This window comes from Thermobia domestica, chromosome 5 (genome assembly GCF_964235325.1).
Source record: "Thermobia domestica chromosome 5, izTheDome1.hap1.1, whole genome shotgun sequence".
NCBI lineage: Eukaryota > Metazoa > Arthropoda > Insecta > Zygentoma > Lepismatidae > Thermobia > Thermobia domestica.
Window position 1 is genome coordinate 38007277 of NC_137458.1, and position 22478 is coordinate 38029754.

General features: G+C 36.8%; 1 protein-coding gene across 1 annotated transcript in view; it reads left to right on the forward strand.

Moving 5' to 3' along the window:
- The window catches only part of MED17 (mediator complex subunit 17), a 40709-nt gene extending 19967 nt beyond the window's left edge, over positions 1-20742 (forward strand). The window contains exons 5-10 of the mRNA XM_081758529.1: positions 707-898; positions 4485-4690; positions 5972-6231; positions 8150-8459; positions 16928-17076; positions 18616-20742. Coding sequence (XP_081614655.1) covers positions 707-898; positions 4485-4690; positions 5972-6231; positions 8150-8459; positions 16928-17076; positions 18616-18826 — 1328 coding nt within the window. The 3' untranslated portion in view covers positions 18827-20742. The remainder of the gene's footprint in view (positions 1-706; positions 899-4484; positions 4691-5971; positions 6232-8149; positions 8460-16927; positions 17077-18615) is intronic.
- Positions 20743-22478: the final 1736 nt, after the last annotated feature.

Below are 22478 nucleotides of genomic sequence, written 5' to 3' on the forward strand. Positions count from 1 at the left end.
TAGGCGCAATGTTGGAATGCAGTGTCATATGATAGTGTTAGCTGGTTCTTGGAAGTTTTAAACATTGTAGAAGATCAATTACTTACAGTTTTTATGCAAATACTGATTATTAGCTAAAAATTTTCTTGCCCATCCCCTATTGAGTGTTCCAAAGAAGATAACAGTAAAATAAATGTCGAAATTAGGAGTCACAGTAATAATATTGAATACTTTTTTCATACTGTAATATGTTGGCTAAACTGTTTAACATAGTGCAGTAGCTCATGTGGTTCGGATTCCGCGTTAATCAGTAGGTCCCGTCTTATATAGCCTCTCTGCTGAAAGGGATGTTAAAATCAACTCAAACTGTTTAACATTGGGTTTGTGGAGAAAGAAACGGGAATCGTCATCTGTGCTGCAATGAGTAGCGTGTTATGACAACACAACAATACGTAATACTAAGAACATCATATAGTGTGTGCTATTAATTGTTACCTAATAAACAACTAAATAAAACTGACGTTATTTTAAAAATTTATTTTAAGATTTATCCCTACTCCAGTTCTTTATCATTATTATTATTTATTATTATTATATTTAGTTTTTTTTTTAAATTAAAGTATGTTGACTTGAAAAATAGTTTTTTTAATGTATGTATTTATTTTAATTTTGTGTTCGAAGTACAAAATGAAGTTAGTAATGATTACTTTTGCTTGTTTCTTTGCAGCTGGTTCGAAGTATGCGCATACTGGAATGTTTGAAGTGACGAAAGCCGAAGAAGAACCTCAGCCTTCAAGCAGCACAAGTCCGCCTACTTCTCCTAGCACACTAAACCCTCCGAAAGCTAGTTCTGCATTGCGTGTTACTGTTCCGTCAGAACTACAAGGAGCAGCCTATATACAAGTATTATGTCATAAAGGTATATATATTTTGAAGCCTTGAAAACAAAAATACTAATTATCATTATTTTTATTGTATGATGTATTTTTTATTAGCTGGAATACCCATTCTTCGCACGGGAAGAATAAGTGTGTGGGAAATATTTGAATCTGCTTCCCTCTTAGGATACGCAATGAAACTAGTGATAATAATTCATAAGATACTCTACGTTTGGCACTGTACCCCCATAGAATACGAACTTTAATTGAAGTAACATGAGTCCTTGGTTCGATCCCAGCTCGCGCTGTGGGGACTTTGTGGTGGACAAACACCGTGCTCGTGGGTTTACTCGGGGTTCTCCCGTTTCCTCCCACTTTCTTCATTCCACCATTTCATTCATTCATCATCACCGTCTCCTTCAGCCTAACTGACATAACCGTGGGACGTAAAATTTAAAGATTTCATTTCATGAACTAACATGATGAAAGACGCACCTTGAGTAGATACTATGTTCCAAAAGTTATTTCAAATGGGTCAGCCGTTTTTCCGACCCAGTTCAACAATATTCTCGTTCATTTTGGATATTCACTCTTCACCTACCTACCATGCCGATGGGGGCTGAACGTAGAGTTAAACAGCATTGAAAGTGTCAATATTTATCTTAGCGATTCCGAAAACTACATATTCGACACTAATATAGATCGTTTTCGAATATTTGTACAATCCGCGGCAAAAAACCTGCAACATGAAGATGTAAGTTTATTGTGAAACTACGCCTAACAGCACAGGAAATGAAAATAACGTTTAAGTGGAATGAATCACGCCAGGATAAACCTCGGCCTCCTCCCGTGCACACTTATTTTGGAGCAAAAGACTTCGTCGTTTCACAATAAACTTATATGCTCATGTTGCAGGTTTTTTGCCGCACATTGTACATGTCACCCTTTTTCCGACCCCACCCTGGAGTGCTGCGGGTGTCTTACCCACACTGCGGGCTAAAGTTATACTTAACGGCGTCGGAAATGTCAGTATTCATATCAGTGACCTCGAAAACCATGAATTCGACACTAGTACCGGTCACTTTCGATTATTTTTTCATGTCTCTTCATTCTATCCTCACTTCTAGTAAAGCTAGAGGTGTCTTACTCCACAGCATTTTTCCCAGATTGTAAATTATACGTGTGCCAAATTTGATTGATTGGAGTAACTCCATGCATTTCAGAGTTAAGGTGGAACATACATACACACGTATATCGGTAGATAGATAAATAGATGGGAGCACGGTTGCCCAGTGGTAGAGTGTTCACTTCTGGTGCGTGGGGTTTCTGGTTCGACCCCAGCTCATCACAAGTGGGCTTTATGATGGACAAACGCCGTGTTCCTGGGTTTTCTTGGGTTTCTCCAGTTTCCCCCCACGTTATTAATTCCACCATTTCATTCATTTCTCATCATCACCGTCTCCTTTAGCCTAGCTGGCATAACAGTGGGACATAAAACTGAAAGATTTTCTTTCATTTGATTTGGAAGATAGATGTACGATACTATTCTATCGGGCCTTGTTTGCATGTTGTCAAACTAAACACAACACATTGAGCATGGCTATGTGATAATATATACAAGAACACACACAGTCACGTAACAGTTTCAACACAATAACTGTGTCTTCATCAGACTTCCACTCGTTCCGAAATAGCCAGAAGGAGTGGAAGTCTGATGAAGACACTGTTATTGTGTTGAAACTGTTAGGTAATTGTGATATATATATATATATATATATATATATATATATATATATATATATAGAGAGAGAGAGAGAGAGAGAGAGAGAGAGGGGGGGGGGAGGGGGTTCAAAACAACACGGACAACGTTTGGGAGGTGATTCCTGACACCAAAATAAAACGAAAAGTATAGACCAACCTGGGTGCACAAATGCTTCCTTTCGGAGTTATAGACTGCCGAAAACATGAAAAAATGAACTTTAAAGGTCCCTAGCTCCAAAACTATGGGACCTACCGTAGTCGGGTTAAGACTTCACTTAGGAACTATTATATACCCTATCAAATATCAATGTTTCAGTGTTTGTGGTGGACAAACACCGTGCTCGTGAGTTTTCTCGGGGTTCTCCTGTTTCCTCCCACTTTCTTCATTCCACCATGTCACTCATTATCACCGTCTCATTTAGCCTAACCGGCATAACCATGGGACGTTAAACTTAAAGATTTCATTTTATTTTTTCCATGTTTCAGAATCCTGTGGTACTCCCGCAACAATTTTATAGAGGTAGTTGGTGAGTAATTCAAATTAAATGCCCGTAACGAAACTCTCTCTATAAAAATTGTTGCGTGAGTACCTTAGGATTCTGAAACATGGATTTTTGGATAGAGCACATATCAGTTCGTAAGTGAAGTCTTGACCCGATTGCGGTAGTTCCCATAGTTTTGGAGCTATGGACATTTAAAGTTCATTTTTTCATGTTTTCGGCAGCCTATAACTCCGAAAGGAAGCATTTGTGCATCCAGGTAGGTCTATACTTCTTGTCTTATCTTGGTATCAGGAATCACCTCCCAAACGTTGTCGGTGTTGTTTTGTTGTTGTGTGTAGTTTGATAGATGTACGAGTAACGCCTTTGGCGTTGCTCCTGTCAAAAAATAAGAAACAGTAGAATTACTAACGACAAAGAATACCTTTGACGCTGGCCCTGTCACAGAATAAGGAATTGAGTAGAATAAATAACAAGCAACGCCTATAAATTCTGAAGCCAGCTGATATGCCAGTTCATGTCTAAACTGGGGCTTAAATGTCATCGGGAATGGCACCTAACAGCTTATGACGCAGAAAATACAGTACTCGACGATGAATTCTGATGAATTCGAACGTTAATCTCATTCATCTTATGCATTTTATTTTTCACGTCTTCTCACACCCACATCAGTGGCGGCTGAATTTGGGCTGTAACTCTGTCAGGGGTGTGATTACTTCTTTCAGCGACCTGGAAAACGGAATTTAACATATACCGGTCGCATTGGATTATTTTAACGTATGACCTTTAACCTCGTAGAGGTGCTAAGGGAGATAAATGTAAACTTAAAGAGCATCGGAGAGCATTCATCTCAGCGACCCCAAAAAGTATGGAGTAGCCACTAATATCGATCACTTTTATTTATTTATTTTTGTACATTTTCCCTTCTTACGTGTCCCTAGGGGTGCTAGGCGGTTTTACTTTCTTGTGGGGACATTAGCGATATCGGTACTGTAAACAGTTAACTTAGAGATCCCGACGACTACTTATTTGACACTAATATCGGTCGTTTTCGATCATTTTTAAAACCATGCTGTACGTTTTCTATCATTTTTGTCGATTTTCTCTTAAACTACGCATGAGGATTTACATTTACTCGTGTGTTTTGTTCAGCTCGATGGGGTTTATTGATTAGTACATGTCTCATCTTTGGAAATAGAAATACTAATAATATTGTAAACTTTATTTTTTTGTTTTATGTAATATTGTAACACTATCTCTATATAAAGTACATAAATATTAGTACTTGTATCTATTCTTCCACTTTTAAGTAAATTTTCACCTTCAGTAATTTAGTGTATGATTATGCTTGTTTTGTTCCTTGCAGACCAAGAAGATTTGTGTAGCTCGATAGTGAATATTCTTGGTCCAGGACCTACCAGCACAAACTCTGATCTTCATTGGCAGCAGAAGCTCGAGGCAGCGCAGAATGTTCTGTTCTGTAAAGAACTTTTTAATCAGTTAGCTAAAGAAGCTGTGCAGTTGCAAGGTCCTATACCTCACATGGTGGTTGGGAACCAGATAATGGCAACAGTAAGTAATGACACTTATTGTTGAAAGCAGGTGAGATGATAAAATAATCTTTAGCTGAAGTAGATATCCTTTCATATAATCCAGTTTGTCAATAACTTGGTGATAATTAAACAATTAATTTACATTATAAAAAACACCATTTTTTAAAAAAATACATGTACTTGTAACCAAATCTTTCTGTCCATTTCGAGAATACTGTTGAAAAAAAATTATACAGAATATCCATTTTTAAGGATGCCTGGACAAGTAAAATTATGACTTGTTATTGGATTATTTATTTTGCGTCTTATTGAAAAACAAATAAACACTTATCAATTAGCCAGTGTGATGTCTGTTTGATTTTAGTTTATCGTCCATTTAGCAGCGAGGCTATGAGAGACATGGACTTACAGCTGTACATGGGATCCGAACCACATGAGCTCCTGCCGATAATCGAACCCGGGGTCTCCCATGCCAAAGGCGCGTACGCAATCGCTTAACGATGAGGGAGTTTAAGTGAGATGTCTAGTACCCATTACGAAGAATTTGTGAATGAATTTTGTGATGCGTACAAAATGGTAGTCTTTTTATAACTCCGGTATCTAATGAAAGGTGCTGTTCTTTACCTCTTAATATGTATATATATCCTGTTGTTATCAGTGCCGTGCCATGGAAAATCAGCGTCCGGGGTGAGAATATACGACGGCGCCCACGTACGTATAAATGAGGTCGACAAACCAGCAGCGAAGCGCAAGAAAGTTTTCAAAAATAAATCCCGCTTTTCCTTGATTTTGAGCGCTTTTTATTATTTTTTCCTTCCATTTTACATATATCTTTTCTTTTTTCCCTCACGAATTATGCGCCCCCTTACTTCTGCGCTCGGGACCGTCACCCCGCTCGCCCCTCCTATTGCACGGCACTGCTTATTATGTTAATTTACTCTAGCCTTCATCTGGACTATAAACTACATCCAAGTTAATAATAAAAGGATTAAATCAAAAATAAGTGGATTTAAAATATCGGAACTTATCTGTGAGATTTTCATATCTTTCTCGGTTCCGAATTAGTAGAAACCATAACATTGACATTTTAGTCTGCGATTTTATTTTAATCTATTCATTACTCATTTTGACAATCTTGAGAAAATGAGTTGAAAGTTAAGGCAAATTAATGTTATAACAAAACTGTACCAATTATTTTCCGAATACTTCCCTGGAATATAATTAAACTCTTGTGTAGTATAAGGATTTTTTTCTGAGCTATCTGTTATATTCTTATATTTTTTATTTATTTTTTCCTAAGGTATTACCTGGAATCCAGCTAATAATCAGTTTACGCCATAGTACAGGAACGGATAAAAAGCCACCTGTCCCACCTCAACAGCCTGAACATGATCATGTGTTAGAACATTCCTTACATCAGTTACTTCGAGAGGTTCATCACAAGAATACGTACCATCCTTTTCCACATCCGTCATCAGGTCCAATTGGACCAAGTAAAAGAAGGTGCATTGCTGGACCTGGTGGAGCTGATAGATACGAATTGATTCAGATGACCCAGAGGTTAGTACAAAGGAATTTTCTCACACTTCGTGTTTGAAACAGTTAAAAACACAAAACAATCTTGAGCAAAATAGATATCCTTTTATATAATCCAGTTCGTCAGTAATTTCGTAATAAGTGAACAAGCAAAATTAAAATCTTACCTTGTATCCGGACTGGTGCTCCTACTTAGGCTTTCACTATATTTTAGTTCTCTCTGTGATCATGTACGCGTCCTAAATGTAAGTGGGAACATAATTGTTGCTACGTTTTGTTGTTGTGTTCGTAGTTTTACAAATGGAAAATAGCCACAAGTATTTCAAAAACACACACTACGTCATTCAACACTTGTAGATTTTGTATCGAATCATTTTGACAGAATTTAAGAATATATTTTTAATTGTTTTTACATATGAATTCGATATCACTTACCACTAATTTTCTCTGTGAAATTGTGCATTTTAAAGGTGTGAAAAGTGAAATTTTAAGTGGGAGCACATGTTCAGGTACAAATTGTATCTGGATTCATATTAGGCATTTTGACCATAATACAATACGTCCTTGTTAGTATAACATGGAAGTAATAACAAACACTCACAGAAATGCAATAAAATTATAACGCTAATGTTATAAAGAGTTTGTTTATACCTACAGTATTTTTCCAGTTAGGAACTGTTTTGATTTGTCAACATCAAAAACGTAAGCGTAACTGATATTATTCTGCAATGTCTATTCGCAAAGTGCCTGCAGAGATTTAACATGCAATATCTTGCAAATGGTACGAGCTACGATAAAATTCACTACACCAGGGAATTTCCGAGAAAATTGTACATGAATTTGATGTATTACTCACACCTATTCCCATTTGAAAATCAAAGTTGAATCCAATGTGGCGGATCCAAGATGGTGGTCGGAATGGAAACATGTGTCTGAGAAGCAGTACTTAATAGAATTTGTTTCGCATATGCCCATTTATGTCCAATGTGTGAAGGCTCATAAATATGCAAATTATCGGCATGGGCCTCTAAAATTAGTACAATACACATTGGTCCGCGGAGAACTTTGCATTTGAATCAATTTTATACGAATCCCGAGGAGACACTTCGCGAATGTACCTTGTAAATCTTCAACTCGTCTAATAACAATATCTAAATATTGCCTAGATATTTATGCAACCTGTAACTTAAATGTATTGCAGTGTACATAACATTGTAGAATTTAGCGTGACCGACAGATAGAAATGCGGCAAAAGAGTGAAAAAAGTACAAAAATGGTTTTATGGTGCAGCACGTTAAACTTTTAGCTCTAGTGATTACTTTAATATACAGTTAATCGGTATAATAATAATATTGATTCTAATTATAAATAAATAACTAGATTAACATATACTAATTCTGGTCTTCCAACCAGACAGGATGCAGAAATGTTATCTACTTAAGTTCTTACAGCAATTAGGTTCCCATCTTCGGAAGTAGGATATTAATTGCAGTAAATCCAAAGAGGAAGGATAGCTCTTCATCCTGGTCTAGTGGCTAGCGAGCGCATTTTTGGTGAACAGGGTCTTGAGAACTATTCTTGGTGGGAGAGCCTTGAAATAGGAACGAATTACTGTGATTCTGATTCCACCATAAACTGTAGGTCCACGTCTCATATAGCCTTGGTTCTGATAAGTAAATAAACGTTAAACTTTTGTCCATTCGAAAAGGAAGGTAGTTTCAAAAGACGAACTGTCAATAAGTATATACTTCTTTTCAATAGTTTGTAATACTTTTGCTTTAATTGACCATCTTGTGACAACACCCGAATTCTTGCTGAAAATTTGAATAATGAACAAGTTTCTTCGTTTCGTCTTATCGGAGGACCGTCGTTGGTATGAATTATTTTTTTGTAAGATTTTATAGTATTTTTACAACGAAATTAAGTTTTTCTTTCATTTCAGCCAAACATTGTTGGAACAAATAGTACAACAGGCACAGCACTATTTTATGCGCATGAGAACGGAATATGTTTTGGATACTATAGCTAAGGAAGTGAAAGACCCGTTGATAGTGTCACATTGGAACGCACTGAATTCTCCAACTCAGTGTTGTGTGAAAATAAATATAATGACTCACGGATACGACACTGTTTGTCGTACGTCTTTGGTTGTGCATGTTCTGGAGCGATCGTTGAAATGTATATGTAGGGACGGAAGAGTTATGCATATGTCTTATGAACCTCAGGAATTTAGGGACCTGATTTTTTGTCAAGTAAGTAATCTTTTATTTTTTAATCTTACTTTATATATGCTACTCTAGTTTTAAATAGACAGTATGGATACAAAATCCCACGACACAAAATTTCACCTAGGCAAAACCTCGCAGGCCAAACTCGCGCGGGACGAAATCTCACCATATCGATTTCTTCAGTGTATTCAACACATCGCAGTACGTGTACAAAGTTTCCAAACGATTGTCAGGACTTCGTCATTGTTTCATTAGATCCAGATAATCGACACAGTTAATGGAAACTCATAAGTGTAGCATAACTGAACAGGTTTTTGTTCGTTGTTTGTTTCGATACTTGTTTTTAGATCCCACCGCTAGGCGGCAGTTTTTGCAGTTGTGCAGTATTGCAGATATTGTTACTGTAAAGACTTTTTGTGTCCTTGGATATCACACAACGAGGACCGTCAACAGCGGTGCAGCGACATTTTCGTACGCATTATGGGAAGGATGCATCGTCCGACGATTCCATTAATTCAAGAAAAGAAGCTGTGTTTCCAGCAGCAAAATAATGGTAGACCTTCAGCTTATGAAGATGGGGAACGAGTTTGTGTTACATACTTAACGGAGCCCGAAGAAATTTATTTCTGCGTGATCCAAGGAACTTGAAATTACACCCACCCACAACGTTATGGCGTATTCTATCTAAATATCTATATATGAAACCATACGGAATAAGTCTCACTTAGATGCTAACACCCGACGATTGTCGTGCACGTTAAAAATTCTATACTAATATATAAGTGTTCATGACCGAGGACATCTTTTCCGAGAACTTGGTTTTTACAAACGAGGCAACGTTCCATGTAAGTGGAAATTAAACATATACAGTGTGCCCATTTTGGGAATGGAAGATTCACAAAAGTTTTATCGAGTTAGTTCGTGACTCCCCTAGAGTGAGTATGTTTTGTGCTGTACCAAGAGAAATGGTTTATGATCCCTTGTTTTTCATGGAGGAAACGGTTACAGAATTCATTTTCTTTGATATGTTTGATCGAGCGGTTATTTCCTCAACTGGATGAAAATAATAACACCTACATCTTATAATTGAATGGAGCTCCATCGCATTTTCACAGCAAGCTGGGATCATTTTTGAACAGAAAAGTGTCATTGGGCGCGGCAGTAATGATGATGACAAACTTTTGTCATGACCACCCACATTACCCAGACTTCCAGTGGGACGACGTTAAAGATGCAGTTTACTATCCTCCATTACCACGTACAATATATGAACTAAGGACGCGCATAACCAATGCAGTCTACACTGTTACCCGTGGCATACTAGGCTTATATGCCAAGAAATAGGCTACCGCTTGAATATCTGCAAGGTTGCCAAAAGAGAGCATATTGAACATTTGTAGTAGTTCACAATCAAACTTAGTAAGTTTTCTGATATTTTGCATGTATTTGCATATTTTGTATGTATCTTAAGTATATAAAATACAGTGTTTTTTTTATAAGCCTAACAACCGATTTCTTATTTGTCTATATCGAACAGGCCCGTATTTAGGTAAGTGCTATTCTGTACTAGAGCACACGGCGGCAGAATTTAGGGGGCGGCAAAATTTTAATTTTTTAAAGATTCACAATAAAGTAATATTTACAACTAGCAACCCACAGAGTCCCGCGCACGCGAGAGAAAATATGTTAATGTGTTTAATTCGCTCTAATTACAGTAGTTTCTAATTAGCTAGCTTATCTAATTATTTAAAAAAAAAAAAGTCATCCTCCCACCCCCCACCCCAAGGGGTGAGGATGAAATTGAACATCATGAAAACTGATCACATTAAACTCTTCGAAAACAATGAATTCAACACTAATATCTGTCGTTTTCGATTACCTTTAAAATCCCCCCCCCACACACACACACACACCTGGGAAGTGGAGTATGACCTTGAACTTGAATTGGATCAAAACTGTCACTGTTCATCTCAGCGACCTCAAAATCTATTCATTCAACTCTAATATTGGTCGTTTTCATATTTTTTTTAAAGGCCTCTGATGGAGACTTTGCACCGTCATAACTAACAAGTAAACCTTACGTTTGGGTGAATCGAGTTGCTGACTGAGACACATATGAGCAAGTAGTACTAAATGTGGTCAGTATTTCAGTGAAGTTGTAGGTGCGAAGCTCCAGGGGTTTAGGAGATACAGCTACCAGAACATCACATAGAAGTACAGAATAGTCTTCATACAGTTGGAGGTAAAAGCTCTGTAAGACCTCTTGTAATGACAAAAGGTGAATAACAAATATATGGGTACATATTGGGACTAGGGGGAAGTCATATAGTAAGGGTATACCTGACGGCGGCCATCTTGAAATCCGCCATTTTGAATTAAGGTTAAGTTTTTAAAATAGGAATAGGGTCATGTGATACATGATTTAAGGCGCAAATTTAATCAGAAGAACAATGGTGACGTTAATTTTGATTTACGCGCAATTGGTAAAAAGGTACAGGGAAATTAAATATTGTTGCAGCATATGTATTAGTCCTTTACCCCACCTTGTAAATTTTGTGTTAATGATAACAATTAAATAAAAAGCAGGTGGATAAATATTAGGTCTATGGTAAGAGTTGCCTTGATGGCGGCCATGCTCAAATCCGCCATTTTGAATCAGACAAAAGTTTTAAACAAATCGCATAATAGTGACACCTTATTAATAGCAAATTTTACCATAAATCCAACGGTATAACCATTTTTGCTTTACCATTAACCAGCACAAAATTAAATGGGAATAGAGTAATGCAATAGATGACTTCGGGCTAGACGTTAATCAGAAATACAATGGTGGCGTTACAATGTTAGTTGTTTGATGCTGTACTTGCACGCCATTTCGTTGTTTTTCTTGTATCCTGTTCACATCTATTTCAACATGGCCGCCATCAAGGCAACTCTTACCATAGACCTAATATTTATCCACCTGCTTTTTATTTAATTATTATCATTAACACAAAATTTACAAGGTGGGGTAAAGGACTAATACATATGCTGCAACAATACTTAATTTCCCTGTACCTTTTTACCAATTGCGCGTAAATCAAAATTAATGTCACCATTGTTCTGTTTAAATTTGCGCCTTGAATCATGTATCACATGACCCTATTCCTATTTTAAAAACTTAACCTTAATTCAAAATGGCGGATTTCAAGATGGCCGCCGTCAGGTATACCCTTACTATATGACTTCCCCCTAATCCCAATATGTATCCATATATTTGTTATTCACCTTTTGTCGTTACAAGAGGTCTTACAGAGCTTTTACCTCCAACTGTATGAAGACTATTCTGCACTTCCATGTGATGTTCTGGTAGCTGTATCTCCTAAACCCCTGGAGCTTCGCACCTACAACTTCAGTGAAATACTGACCACATTTAGTACTACTTGCTCATATGTGTCTCAGTCAGCAACTCGATTCACCCAAACGTAAGGTTTACTTGTCAGGTGTGACCTAGGGACCTGGATCAAGTCATTTGGATCATTTCTCTGAAAGCTTTGAAAACATTAAAATTTCATGTAAGCTAATATAATTTTTTACATATAAAGTTTTATAAAATGCTTTTTACTAAACTCACTATAATCTTAAATTATGTGGCAAAAGATGCGCTCTTCATGGTATTGCACTCATGACGCACTTAACCCATACTGATCTTTACTCGGTGTTCAACTCTCGTCTTTTACAACAATGGCAGTCGGAATGGAATCTCGCTCATGCCAACAAATTGCATGCTATTAAACCACGCTTAGGAGTCTGATCCTCTAGTTCCCGACCGTCTCGTCGAGAAGAAATAGTTTTAGCTCGACTGCGTATTGAACAGTCATTTGACGCATGCATATATTTTACGTCGAGTTGCAGCTTCAGAATGTGTTTTTTGTGGAGACATTTTAACTCTTGACATTTTAACAGTGTCTAAGCGATTAACGTACGCGCCTTTGGCGTGAGAGACTCGGGTTCGATTCCCAACAGGAGCTCATGTGGTTCGGATTCCATGTTAATCAGTAGATCTCGTCTCATATAGCCTCACTGCTGAAAGGGACGTTAAAACTTCAACTCAACTCAACATTTTAAGTCTTCATCATCTCCTTGTGATTGTCCCGCTCTGGCCCGGCATCGAGACCTTTACAACCTTCCAGCCGACCTACACTTGCTCCTGAGCGATGACAATCGTTTTTATCTCTGGACTGCTGCTCACTCTGCTCTCTACTTTCAAGTTTTGCATGCCATTTAATTTTATCTCCTGTCTGGTTGTTTTTACTTGTGTTTTAATTAACTCATTCCTAGTGTTATGTTATTGTTTGTATCTTGGTTTTACCTTAATGTTTTTGTGTCGTAGCATTTCTTTATTGGTACAGTATGCTGTGACCAATGTTTAATACACATTGTCTCCGTGAACCTTTTACATTTTAATTATCTTGTGTTCCCTTAATTGTTTTATTTAGGTCTGCGTGGGTGCAAAAAGACCTCGTTGTTGGGGTACCCACATCGCCGTAACTTAGATTTTTTTCTGGGGAGCGGACAAGTGTTAATATTTGGGCCTCCAAGAAAAGTTGTTTTGGGCCCTCCCGCAAAATTCGAAAATAGGCCCCTTCTTTCCATCTTTCTCTTACTCTTTATGGGCCCTCCCGCACGCTCCTGGGTCCGTTCCATACATGACAAATTAATTAAGGGGACAATATTGACAAATCTCAAAACCATGCGAATAAATACTAAGGCCCCCTAATTGTAGACATTTTTACTGAATATGCCCACGATTCATTTTTGTTTTATTTACCTTTTGTGTGCTGGTTTGTTCATGTAATGTAGTGACCCTATTTGATGCTTCATTTATAATTTCATGTTCCTATCGTATATGGAGTAAGACAATTTTGTCTGAAAGTGAACCCTCCTCGAATGGCGGGGAGCTTTCCTGGGGGGCAATTGCCCCCTTGCACCCCACAAGTTAAGGCCCTGGTACCCAAAAACTGTCTTATGTGGTAAGTTTAAAATAAACAATGTCAAAAACACTGCCTAGTTTTTTTTTTTTTTTTTTTTTTTTTTTTTTTTTTTTTTTTATTAATATTTTACTCTTACAATTATAAGAGTAAATATTAAGAAATTCAGTCATCATTCAAGCGAAATTATGAAATATAAGTGATATAACGGTTGTTTAAGAATTAATAGGATGCATTTTCTCCAGACAGTAAATTAAAACCTACACTAATAAATTGCATCCTAGTATTGAGAGAATGTGCCCCAATGGATAATTGGTTAAGCTCGTTGCCTTGTAATCGAGGGGTCCCCGAGTTCCATTTCTGGTCGGGACACAAGTGGTTCGGATATCAAGTTAAGCTGTAGGTCCCGTCCCCAGTACATCATCATTATCCCATGGAAAGCAATGGCAAACTACTATGGATTCACCTTGCTGAGAGACCTTCGGGTCAAACACTTAATTTCGGGCAGAACACCACATCATAATCATCATTGAGACAGTTGAGGTGATTTTGAGTTTAACGTCCCGTTCAGCAGCGAGGCTATATGAGACGTGGACCTACTGATTAACGTGGAATCCGGATCACATGAGCTCCCACCGGGAATCGAACCCGGATCTCCCACGCCAAAGGCGCGTACGCTAACCGCTTAGCCACGAAGGAGCTCTCATCATTGAGAGAATTAGGCCATTTAAAATTACATTGTAACTTTTGTAACTTGTAATATCTTAACTGCTACTCAACAAGAGCTGGTATGTTTGCAAAATCACGGTTTGTTTCCTTGTTTGAGACATAAGTTTGTACAGGAGGCGGCAAGTTATTTAGAGCACAGGAACGCACAATATATATATACGGGCCTGGTATCGAATACTACACTTCTAGCAGTACACATGTCAAATTCACAAATATAAAAGGGTTTACTTTAGATGGCGGCCTTTGTTTCAAGATAGTGGATATTTGAGGCATAGAAAAGCACTTAACAGAATGAATATACTAGTCTAATTTCAAAGTTCTTCATATCAAATACTAAGCATTTGGTGTTTTCGATGGAACTGATGATACTTCTTTTGATCCAATCTTAGAAGTCACTTTCAACTTTTACGGTTTATCATTATCTGTACTGATTCCATGTTTTTTTCGCCAACAGGGAACACAAAGTGCACGGTGGCTGCCAACCACCTCAAACACATGGTGACACTAGAACAGAAACACCCTGAGCTATCCTAGGAGTTTAAAAATGATCTGTTTGTGGTTCACAGATCAAGTCGACAGTTCCTAGCAATTGCCATAGTCTAAGCTTATGAGCAGCCCAATGCTGTTGTCAAAGGAGATGGAGGAGCAGTCACTGTGACAAAAGATCCATCGACGTTGAGAAGTGGATAGTAGCAAGTCCTGAAATCAATCAGTTGATTGCCCAGTAGAATACAGCACTTGTTAAAGAGCCTATTTTTTAAACACACTAGACATCACGGGTTCTGAAGAACGTTGAAAAACATTTTCATGTTATTACAGATACGGACAATCCCTTTACGAACGAGAGTGGGGACTTGTTTAGATTTTACACAGAACATCGCTCACCCCAGTTACACTCATTACGAAAGGGAAATAGTCCAATTTAAGGAATTCATAAGCGAATTTTAAGTAGAGAAACCCACTTTCTATAAGCATATCTAGAAGAATTGTATTGATTTCTTCAAACGAGAACCAGCCTATCTCTTCAATATATAACGTGCTTAAGGAGGATTGCTAGCTATTCCCCAAGTTGTTTATCTCTTGTCAGAGTAGAGAATGTGACCTGACTGACGTTACGAGAATCAGACTTTCCAGCTACCTGTAGTGATGGCGGGAAGCACCTTAACTGTCAGAAATCCCAGCTTGCTACTACTCCAATCAGTCTAGATGCACTGCCACCATGGAGTTATGAAGTTTTTATCATAATCTTTGTGTATACCAAACACACAGCAAAAGAAGGCAGAGAAGTTTTTATGGTCAAAACTAGTGACATAGAGGTTCTCATCACAGCAGTTAGTGTTCCTCCATTCTTCCAGAAAATCGATCTAGAGCAGTCATTTCCAACTTTAGATTGTATGATGTAGGGCGCAGTTTTACAATCTGAGAAAAGCAGAACGAATACAATTAGGAAAGGAAGGATGACGTAGAACAAGGGTTGGCAGTGAACACAGTCATGATTCAACGAGTAGTATGCTTAAAAAACCATCGATTGCGTTATCGATATTGTTGTTTACCTGTCACCAGTGTCTTATCACACTAGGTTACCTACAAAGCTTTTCCCTAGCAGTAAAATCATGTATTTTTCATAAAAATAAGGTGCCTGTGATTTTGTAAAGGAAACATCAAAAATATAGTTAAAATGATAGTAAGATTTGAAGTTCTTATAAATGTGGATATTATAACGGAAATATGGTGGACATTTTAAAGTTGATCTATTATTCTACGTTTGATATATAGCTACTAAAAATGTAGTATTCGATACGAAGATCTTTGAAGTTGGTCCAGTGTATTCTGTTTTATAATAAGTGTTTTTCTAAGCTTCAAATATGCTTCATATTGAAAAATTGCCCGCCATTTTGAAATTTGAAGTGGTTAATGTCATATTTTGACTGTTTAGAACCTTAAAAATAATACTTATACCAATTTTGAGGCTTGTTTCTACACTACCAGCTCCACTCATATTAAAATTAAAATATATGACAGATTACAAATAATAACTTACAATGGATTGTACTATGGTAGTAACTTTTCGGTTCTATAATATTTGAAACCTTGTAAGAAAGAAGCACTTATAACCTTGTAAGATTCGTGAAATGAGCTACTGATAGTTGAGAGTAATAAATGTGATGTTAAGCATTGTATCAAAGGGCATGAATTGGGTTAGTAATGTGTACTGGCCGCTTTTATCGACTTCGTTCATTCAGTAGTGAGAAGAAATAGCCTGAACACGGAGGAGTTAGACCGAGTATTACCGTGAATTAAATATTAAGGTGTATTTTGTGAGGTATTGTAGTTCAGAAAATAACTGCAAGATTATATACAAGATTAGAGAAAGAGAGAGAGAGTACCGGTATTTACATAATTGCTATGAGAGAGTTGAGAAGTATTTATCATACTATATCTAATTAGAAGTGGAATGTTTCCTCTGAAGATTCATGGTTAAAAAAAAAAATATAAATATACGCAGGATAAGAATAATGCTGTTTATTATTAGGTTATTTCGTATTTAGAAGTTGCTTATTTATTTTTTAAGTGTGTCGTAAGAGTTGACAAGTCTTTGTTGAGTTGGAGTTATTTGATTAATACCTATCTGCACCACTACTATGATGATAACCTTCAAATCTTTTAATAGTCTATTCTGATAACTTGTTTTCGTATTTAATATACCTATGAGCCAAGTTCAGCTCAACTACAGCTATTTTGGAGCTTGTTATGTATAAAAGTTTTTGTGAAATCTCCATTCAATTATTGCAGATTTATCAACACCAGATAAATGCAGTTCAAGCGTTAGCAAAATGCATGGGATGGCAGTTTTTAGCCAACAGTGCTCACCTTGGTATTGGAACTGTAGAACCATTGGGTAACGCAAGCAGCTGCATATTAGCTTCTCCAACAGGAGACAGGTAACTTAAACTTAATTGTTTTTTATTTATGTATTTATTTTCACAAGTCTTTAACCTTTAACTGGATGACTGTTTCAGTAACATTTGTTCCTTTTTAAGCTTACATATCCACAAAATTAGAAGTGATTTATGCCATTTAACATCATTAATGGAGGCTGCAGTATAAATTATATTGTTGTAATGTATTTTACAGTATTCTTGTCCACTTGAAATTTTTGTGAAGTCTTGTTGATTAAAATACTAATTGTACACTTCACTAAAACTACCGAAAGATTTTGATAAACTGGTAAATATGTAGAGGCGTACTTGCGAGTAAAACTTTTATGTCATCATGGTGGTACAAAAATGTCATTTGCGAATTCGGACATATTCTGATACGCTTCTAGCCATTAAAGAAGCTATATATGTATTCTTGCAAGGTGATTCTTTCGGTACTAGACACAAGAAAATGCAAATAGTTTCTCCCTGCTGGTCAGGGGGTTAGTACATGTGCTTTTGGTGCGTGGAGTCCCAGGTTCAATTTCAAGTGCGAAAGACCTGAAAAAGTTAAACGCATTATGGTGGTTCGAATGCCGCCTAAAATTTAGGTCCACGTCTCATATAATGAAAGGAACCACTAAAACTCTAATTCAACCAAAATGCAAATACCTCAGCAAGTTGTAAACTTATAATTATGAAATTTGTATCAGAGAAACGTAAGACGTTGTGAAGGAAAAGGAAGATATCTTGGTGTCATCGAGGCAACAATTGGTGTATGGCACCATGTTGCGCAACACTGCTTTCATTGTTGTGTACACTGCAATCCTTCACTACCACGCAATACAGAGGAGCGCGTATTTATCGCTTGTAACTACTGAAAGGACAGAGTTCTTTTAAACAGTGTTAGGCCGCATTTTTGAGGAAGTATTGTGGTAGTAAAGCTCCAATAAAGCAGCACCATTAGTGAGCACATCTTAAGGCCACATTCGCAGACGTGAAGCGTCGAGTTCAGCTGCCGGGATAGTGGTCTCGAGCCTTTCAAGCATCTCCTTTAGTATTAACGTGCTTCTCGTGGAGCAAGGCATGTAATCATGTATTCATTATCAAAACTTAGTGAATAATCTTTAAAATATTCGGAATTTGTTGTGCTTAATACTGAAAGAATCACTCTATATATATATTTATAAGCCGAAGTATACAACGATTTTACGACATGTTTTTCTTTTGTCGTACTTTAAGTGGGACTTACTTGAAATCTTACATATATACATTGATTTGGCTTCATTCTTTTCCGAATTTAGTAGAATTTCAAATTCTTGTATCTTTCTAAAATTATAAACAAAAAATAAAACAGAAATCGTATTTTTAATTTCAGTACATTATTATTACAAAATATTTTCAGTCTATTCAGTTTGCTTCATGGTAATAAAATGTATATTCATACGTCAAATACCAGCCCGAAACTCAGGGAGTTGAGCAGAACCCCACAATATACATAGATTATTTTTCAGGTACTAATATGTTCTTCGTTATTTACGTTTCTGTTCGTTTTTCTTACAGGATTATTGCTGTTCGGTGTGAACCTCAAACGGGCGTCCAAGTGGCAATCGCTCAGTCCCCAAGAAAGGACTTTTTCCCTGGACAATTAGTGAAGGAGCGAAAGTGGGAAAATCTTGGCGGTAGTTTCAAAGAAGTCCGGTGGGATAAAATGGAAGGAAAGAATTTCCTTAATAAAATGGAGCTTCTAATGGCGAGTTTGACTAGCTCATAATAAGTATTTCAAATGGAGTGATCAGTGTTTTGGATAATTACTGTGGGACTTTTTCAGTTGAGGCATTACGTTCGTTGGCGAACGTGATCTCATTGCTCTCCGTAAATAATCGTATTCATTTCATCCTTGCAATCGAATAAATGAGTGGCAATATTACTTTTTTTTCACAAATTTGTTTCCTACAAAGTATATCGATTACTGTACTTTTTTTAATTATAAAAATATCCCATATACGATTTTCATGTCTCCAGTCTTCCAATTTACTTAATGTAGTATTAATTTATATTAATATATATATTACCTATGTTTTTGTACAGCAATTTTTGTCTTAATTCAAGAACTTGTTCTGTTTTCATACATATCTTGATCTGGCTATGAAAGCTCATCAGCAGGAAAAGGATACCTCTCATTGAAACACACCTAATACTATTTCACAGTTACATGAAATAGGATAACATGCACAAACTGGTCTAGCATTGAATTCATGAAAATCCAAATATATAAAAAATTAATGTGATCCAGCAAGAAGTCGTACAGGTAAACAGATTTCGTAGATAAAGTTTCTGACTTTCTAGTGTTTTATTTAAACGAGATACGATGGTTTTTAGTGAAAATTATTGAAATTTTGTCACCAGTTGAGATGTGTTAATCTTGGAGAACACACTTCACATTGTTCACATAATTTAAGTCTAATGGACGCTCGAATTGTAGTGGTACCGTACCACACAAGATACCAGTTGGTTGTCCGGCAGTTCAATGTAGCATTTGAGGTTCGTGTAAGAACGTCATCTCAATAAGAGGGCACATATCAGCATGATTGAAATATCCTCAGAATATAACCGAGACACTCCCATCTTTTATCTTCCATCCATTAGTCATTGGAGTTTGTCAATGTACTCATCGCATAGCGTTATTCGTGTAGCTCGTTTCTTCACCTAACACATTTCCAGTCGTCAACAACCATTACTTGGGTATCAGTGGCCACTTGAACTGTATAGCTGCATACGTTGACCGCATGCAGTTCACCATAAGGTTTTCTTTTACAAAAGGATTTAGGGGGCGTACAGTAATTTCCTGCATAGTTGTGAAGCTGTTTGCAGCTACAGTGTATGACGAACGGTGCAGGTTTAATGTCCACTTCTTTTTTGCAATGGTTATGATTGATTTTCGATTGATGGGAATGTCCATATTTGCTGGTATATTAATATGATACCTCCGTTTAGGCAGCAACTTCGTTGATAGTGCTGTGTCCTTAGGCACAGTCAAACACAATAACTCATTTTACCTCTCAGTAAGTGTTGTGGTGTCTACTTTGCCCGGAACAACCAACGCATCATCTGTAGTCGGTTGCTCATAACAATTCATTGTCCGATTTTCTGTGAACTGTGTGTTGATCTCCTCAAATAATCGTGTGTAATGTAGCTCGAGGCATCATGAAGTGTCAATAGACAAACCATCGTCCCCTATGACATTAAAGAATATGCGTCAGAAGTAATTAATTTAACGAAACCCCCAAACCAAATAAGAATAATTTACCTAGATTGAATCTCTGAATTTGTGAAGTAAATTTGTAATATTCTTGTACACCACAGTAAACCATTTATGTATATTAGAGTGACAAGTTTCCTATATAAATCGTTACACGCGTTGTTATAGATGTGCATTGACAAGAGTACAAATCAAGGTGCGAAGAGTCCAAAACTGATACGAGATACATGTTTTACCTATCTCGTGATTTTAATGTCTTGCGAAGTACGGTGTTTGTGGCTTGATTTGAAAAGTTTTGTTAATATAATAGAAGAATGTATACATGTGGTGGTTGTCTGAGAGTTGTAAATGTTCTGTATATATAATATTCATAGATAGTTGTGTATGAAGATATATGATTTCTATTCATTAAATTTCTTCAAATTTTCTGTTATTGCTTTTTTCTTCATGTCCTATTTTGTGACAAACTCAGAATGTGTGCAGCATCCATTGCATCGTAGTAGACTCTGTTATAACAGCGGGAGGCCTCTGGTTCGATCCCAGTTCATTAAGTTTATGGTGGATATCTGTCTGTGGATTTCCCGACTCTCCCATTTTCTTTGACACACTAATTATTTCATAATAATTCACGAGTAAATCATGAGAATTAATTTGTGTAATAATCACTTGCTTTGTACTATACTGCAAAATCTCCAAACTAGTTCTTCATGAGATTCAACAGCATCACATTTTGAGCGCGTTTTTATTTGGGAATGAAATATCGTAGCATATAGGTTGATATACGAATTCAATGTATTGTTCCGAGAAAACTTTTTCTTTTTACTTCTCTAATTCACCATAGTTGTTCGCGAAATGTTTTTAGTCATTATGCACCTTTTCCGAGCATTTCATTTTGTGTAATTGAGGTTTTCGTACAAAATATCTTTGTCGAAATATATTAGGAATGCAGTTTCCGTATTATCAGAGCATTTAAGCAAATCGAAGCACACTATCATTAAGATTAACTTACCACACAAAACTTTATCGCTACTATAGTGATCGCAAGGAGTTGTGAAGCTTGACGTAGATTTGCCTATTTCATCACCCAACAGAGCGTGAGAGAATATTCCCATCGTCAATCCCCATCTACGTAATTTGGTCAGTGTTAACTCTCGCGCTATACGAAGAACATCTCCTTTATATAGCTTCTTGTTCGTTCAAATATTGTGGTTGATCGTAGTTTAATTTCTTTGTTCAGCTGTTGATAAAAATACCCCAGGAATTCTCTAGTTTTTTTTTGGGGGGGGGGGGTGATCCTTGCACCTCCCCTGCATCACATCCAATTAGGCATTTATGGAATCTACGGCTGAAAATAATGAACATTTCCTTTTACCCGACTTCGATCTGACAGTTTGTTATCGATTATTTTTTCGACAAATTTTCGGCTGGTCTCAGCGCCAAAAGGACGCAATTCTACAACCATGTTGGTCTATATTGAAGTTATTTTGGTGCCAGGAATCACCTCCCAAACACTGTCGATGTTATTTTTGAAACATTATATATACTAAAGACACTATTGTTATCCGTTAATTTCTATGATAGGTACCGTTCAAATTAGTTAGTGTTGTTATTGTTGTGTAGCTTTTTTGTGTTATTTTTTGTTGTTTGACATTTTCTCAAGTGTGCTGTTCGGAAGGCCACTCCATGAATCGTACTGAAATCTCCCAACGTATTAGAATTTAAGCAAAACATTTCTATAATTGGTGTAGAACTCAATCTTCACCAGTCGTTATAGTCTCTATAGAAAAATATACATATGAATCTTATTTCGTCAGAACCAAAGTTAAACTTTGATGAAGGCAGTATTAGTAAACAATGGGATAACTGTATGGCTTTGAGATTCAAAGAAAAATGCAGATTAGGTAACTATGCCTCGGAAATTCACACTTTACAAATAAGAAAACTACGAGAATTGACCATACTGGGGGAAAAAAGCCCATACGAAGTTCACAGTGGTTCATGATAGTTATATTTTGCATTCTTAATTTTAGACATTATTTTATACAAAATTAGAACTATAAAGGAGTATTCGTACTTACGAGTTTATAGAAGAGTAGAACAAGAATGTAACGAAGAACAATATGCAATGTTTATTCTCAGGAAATTCGTTCCCTCGACAAAGCTT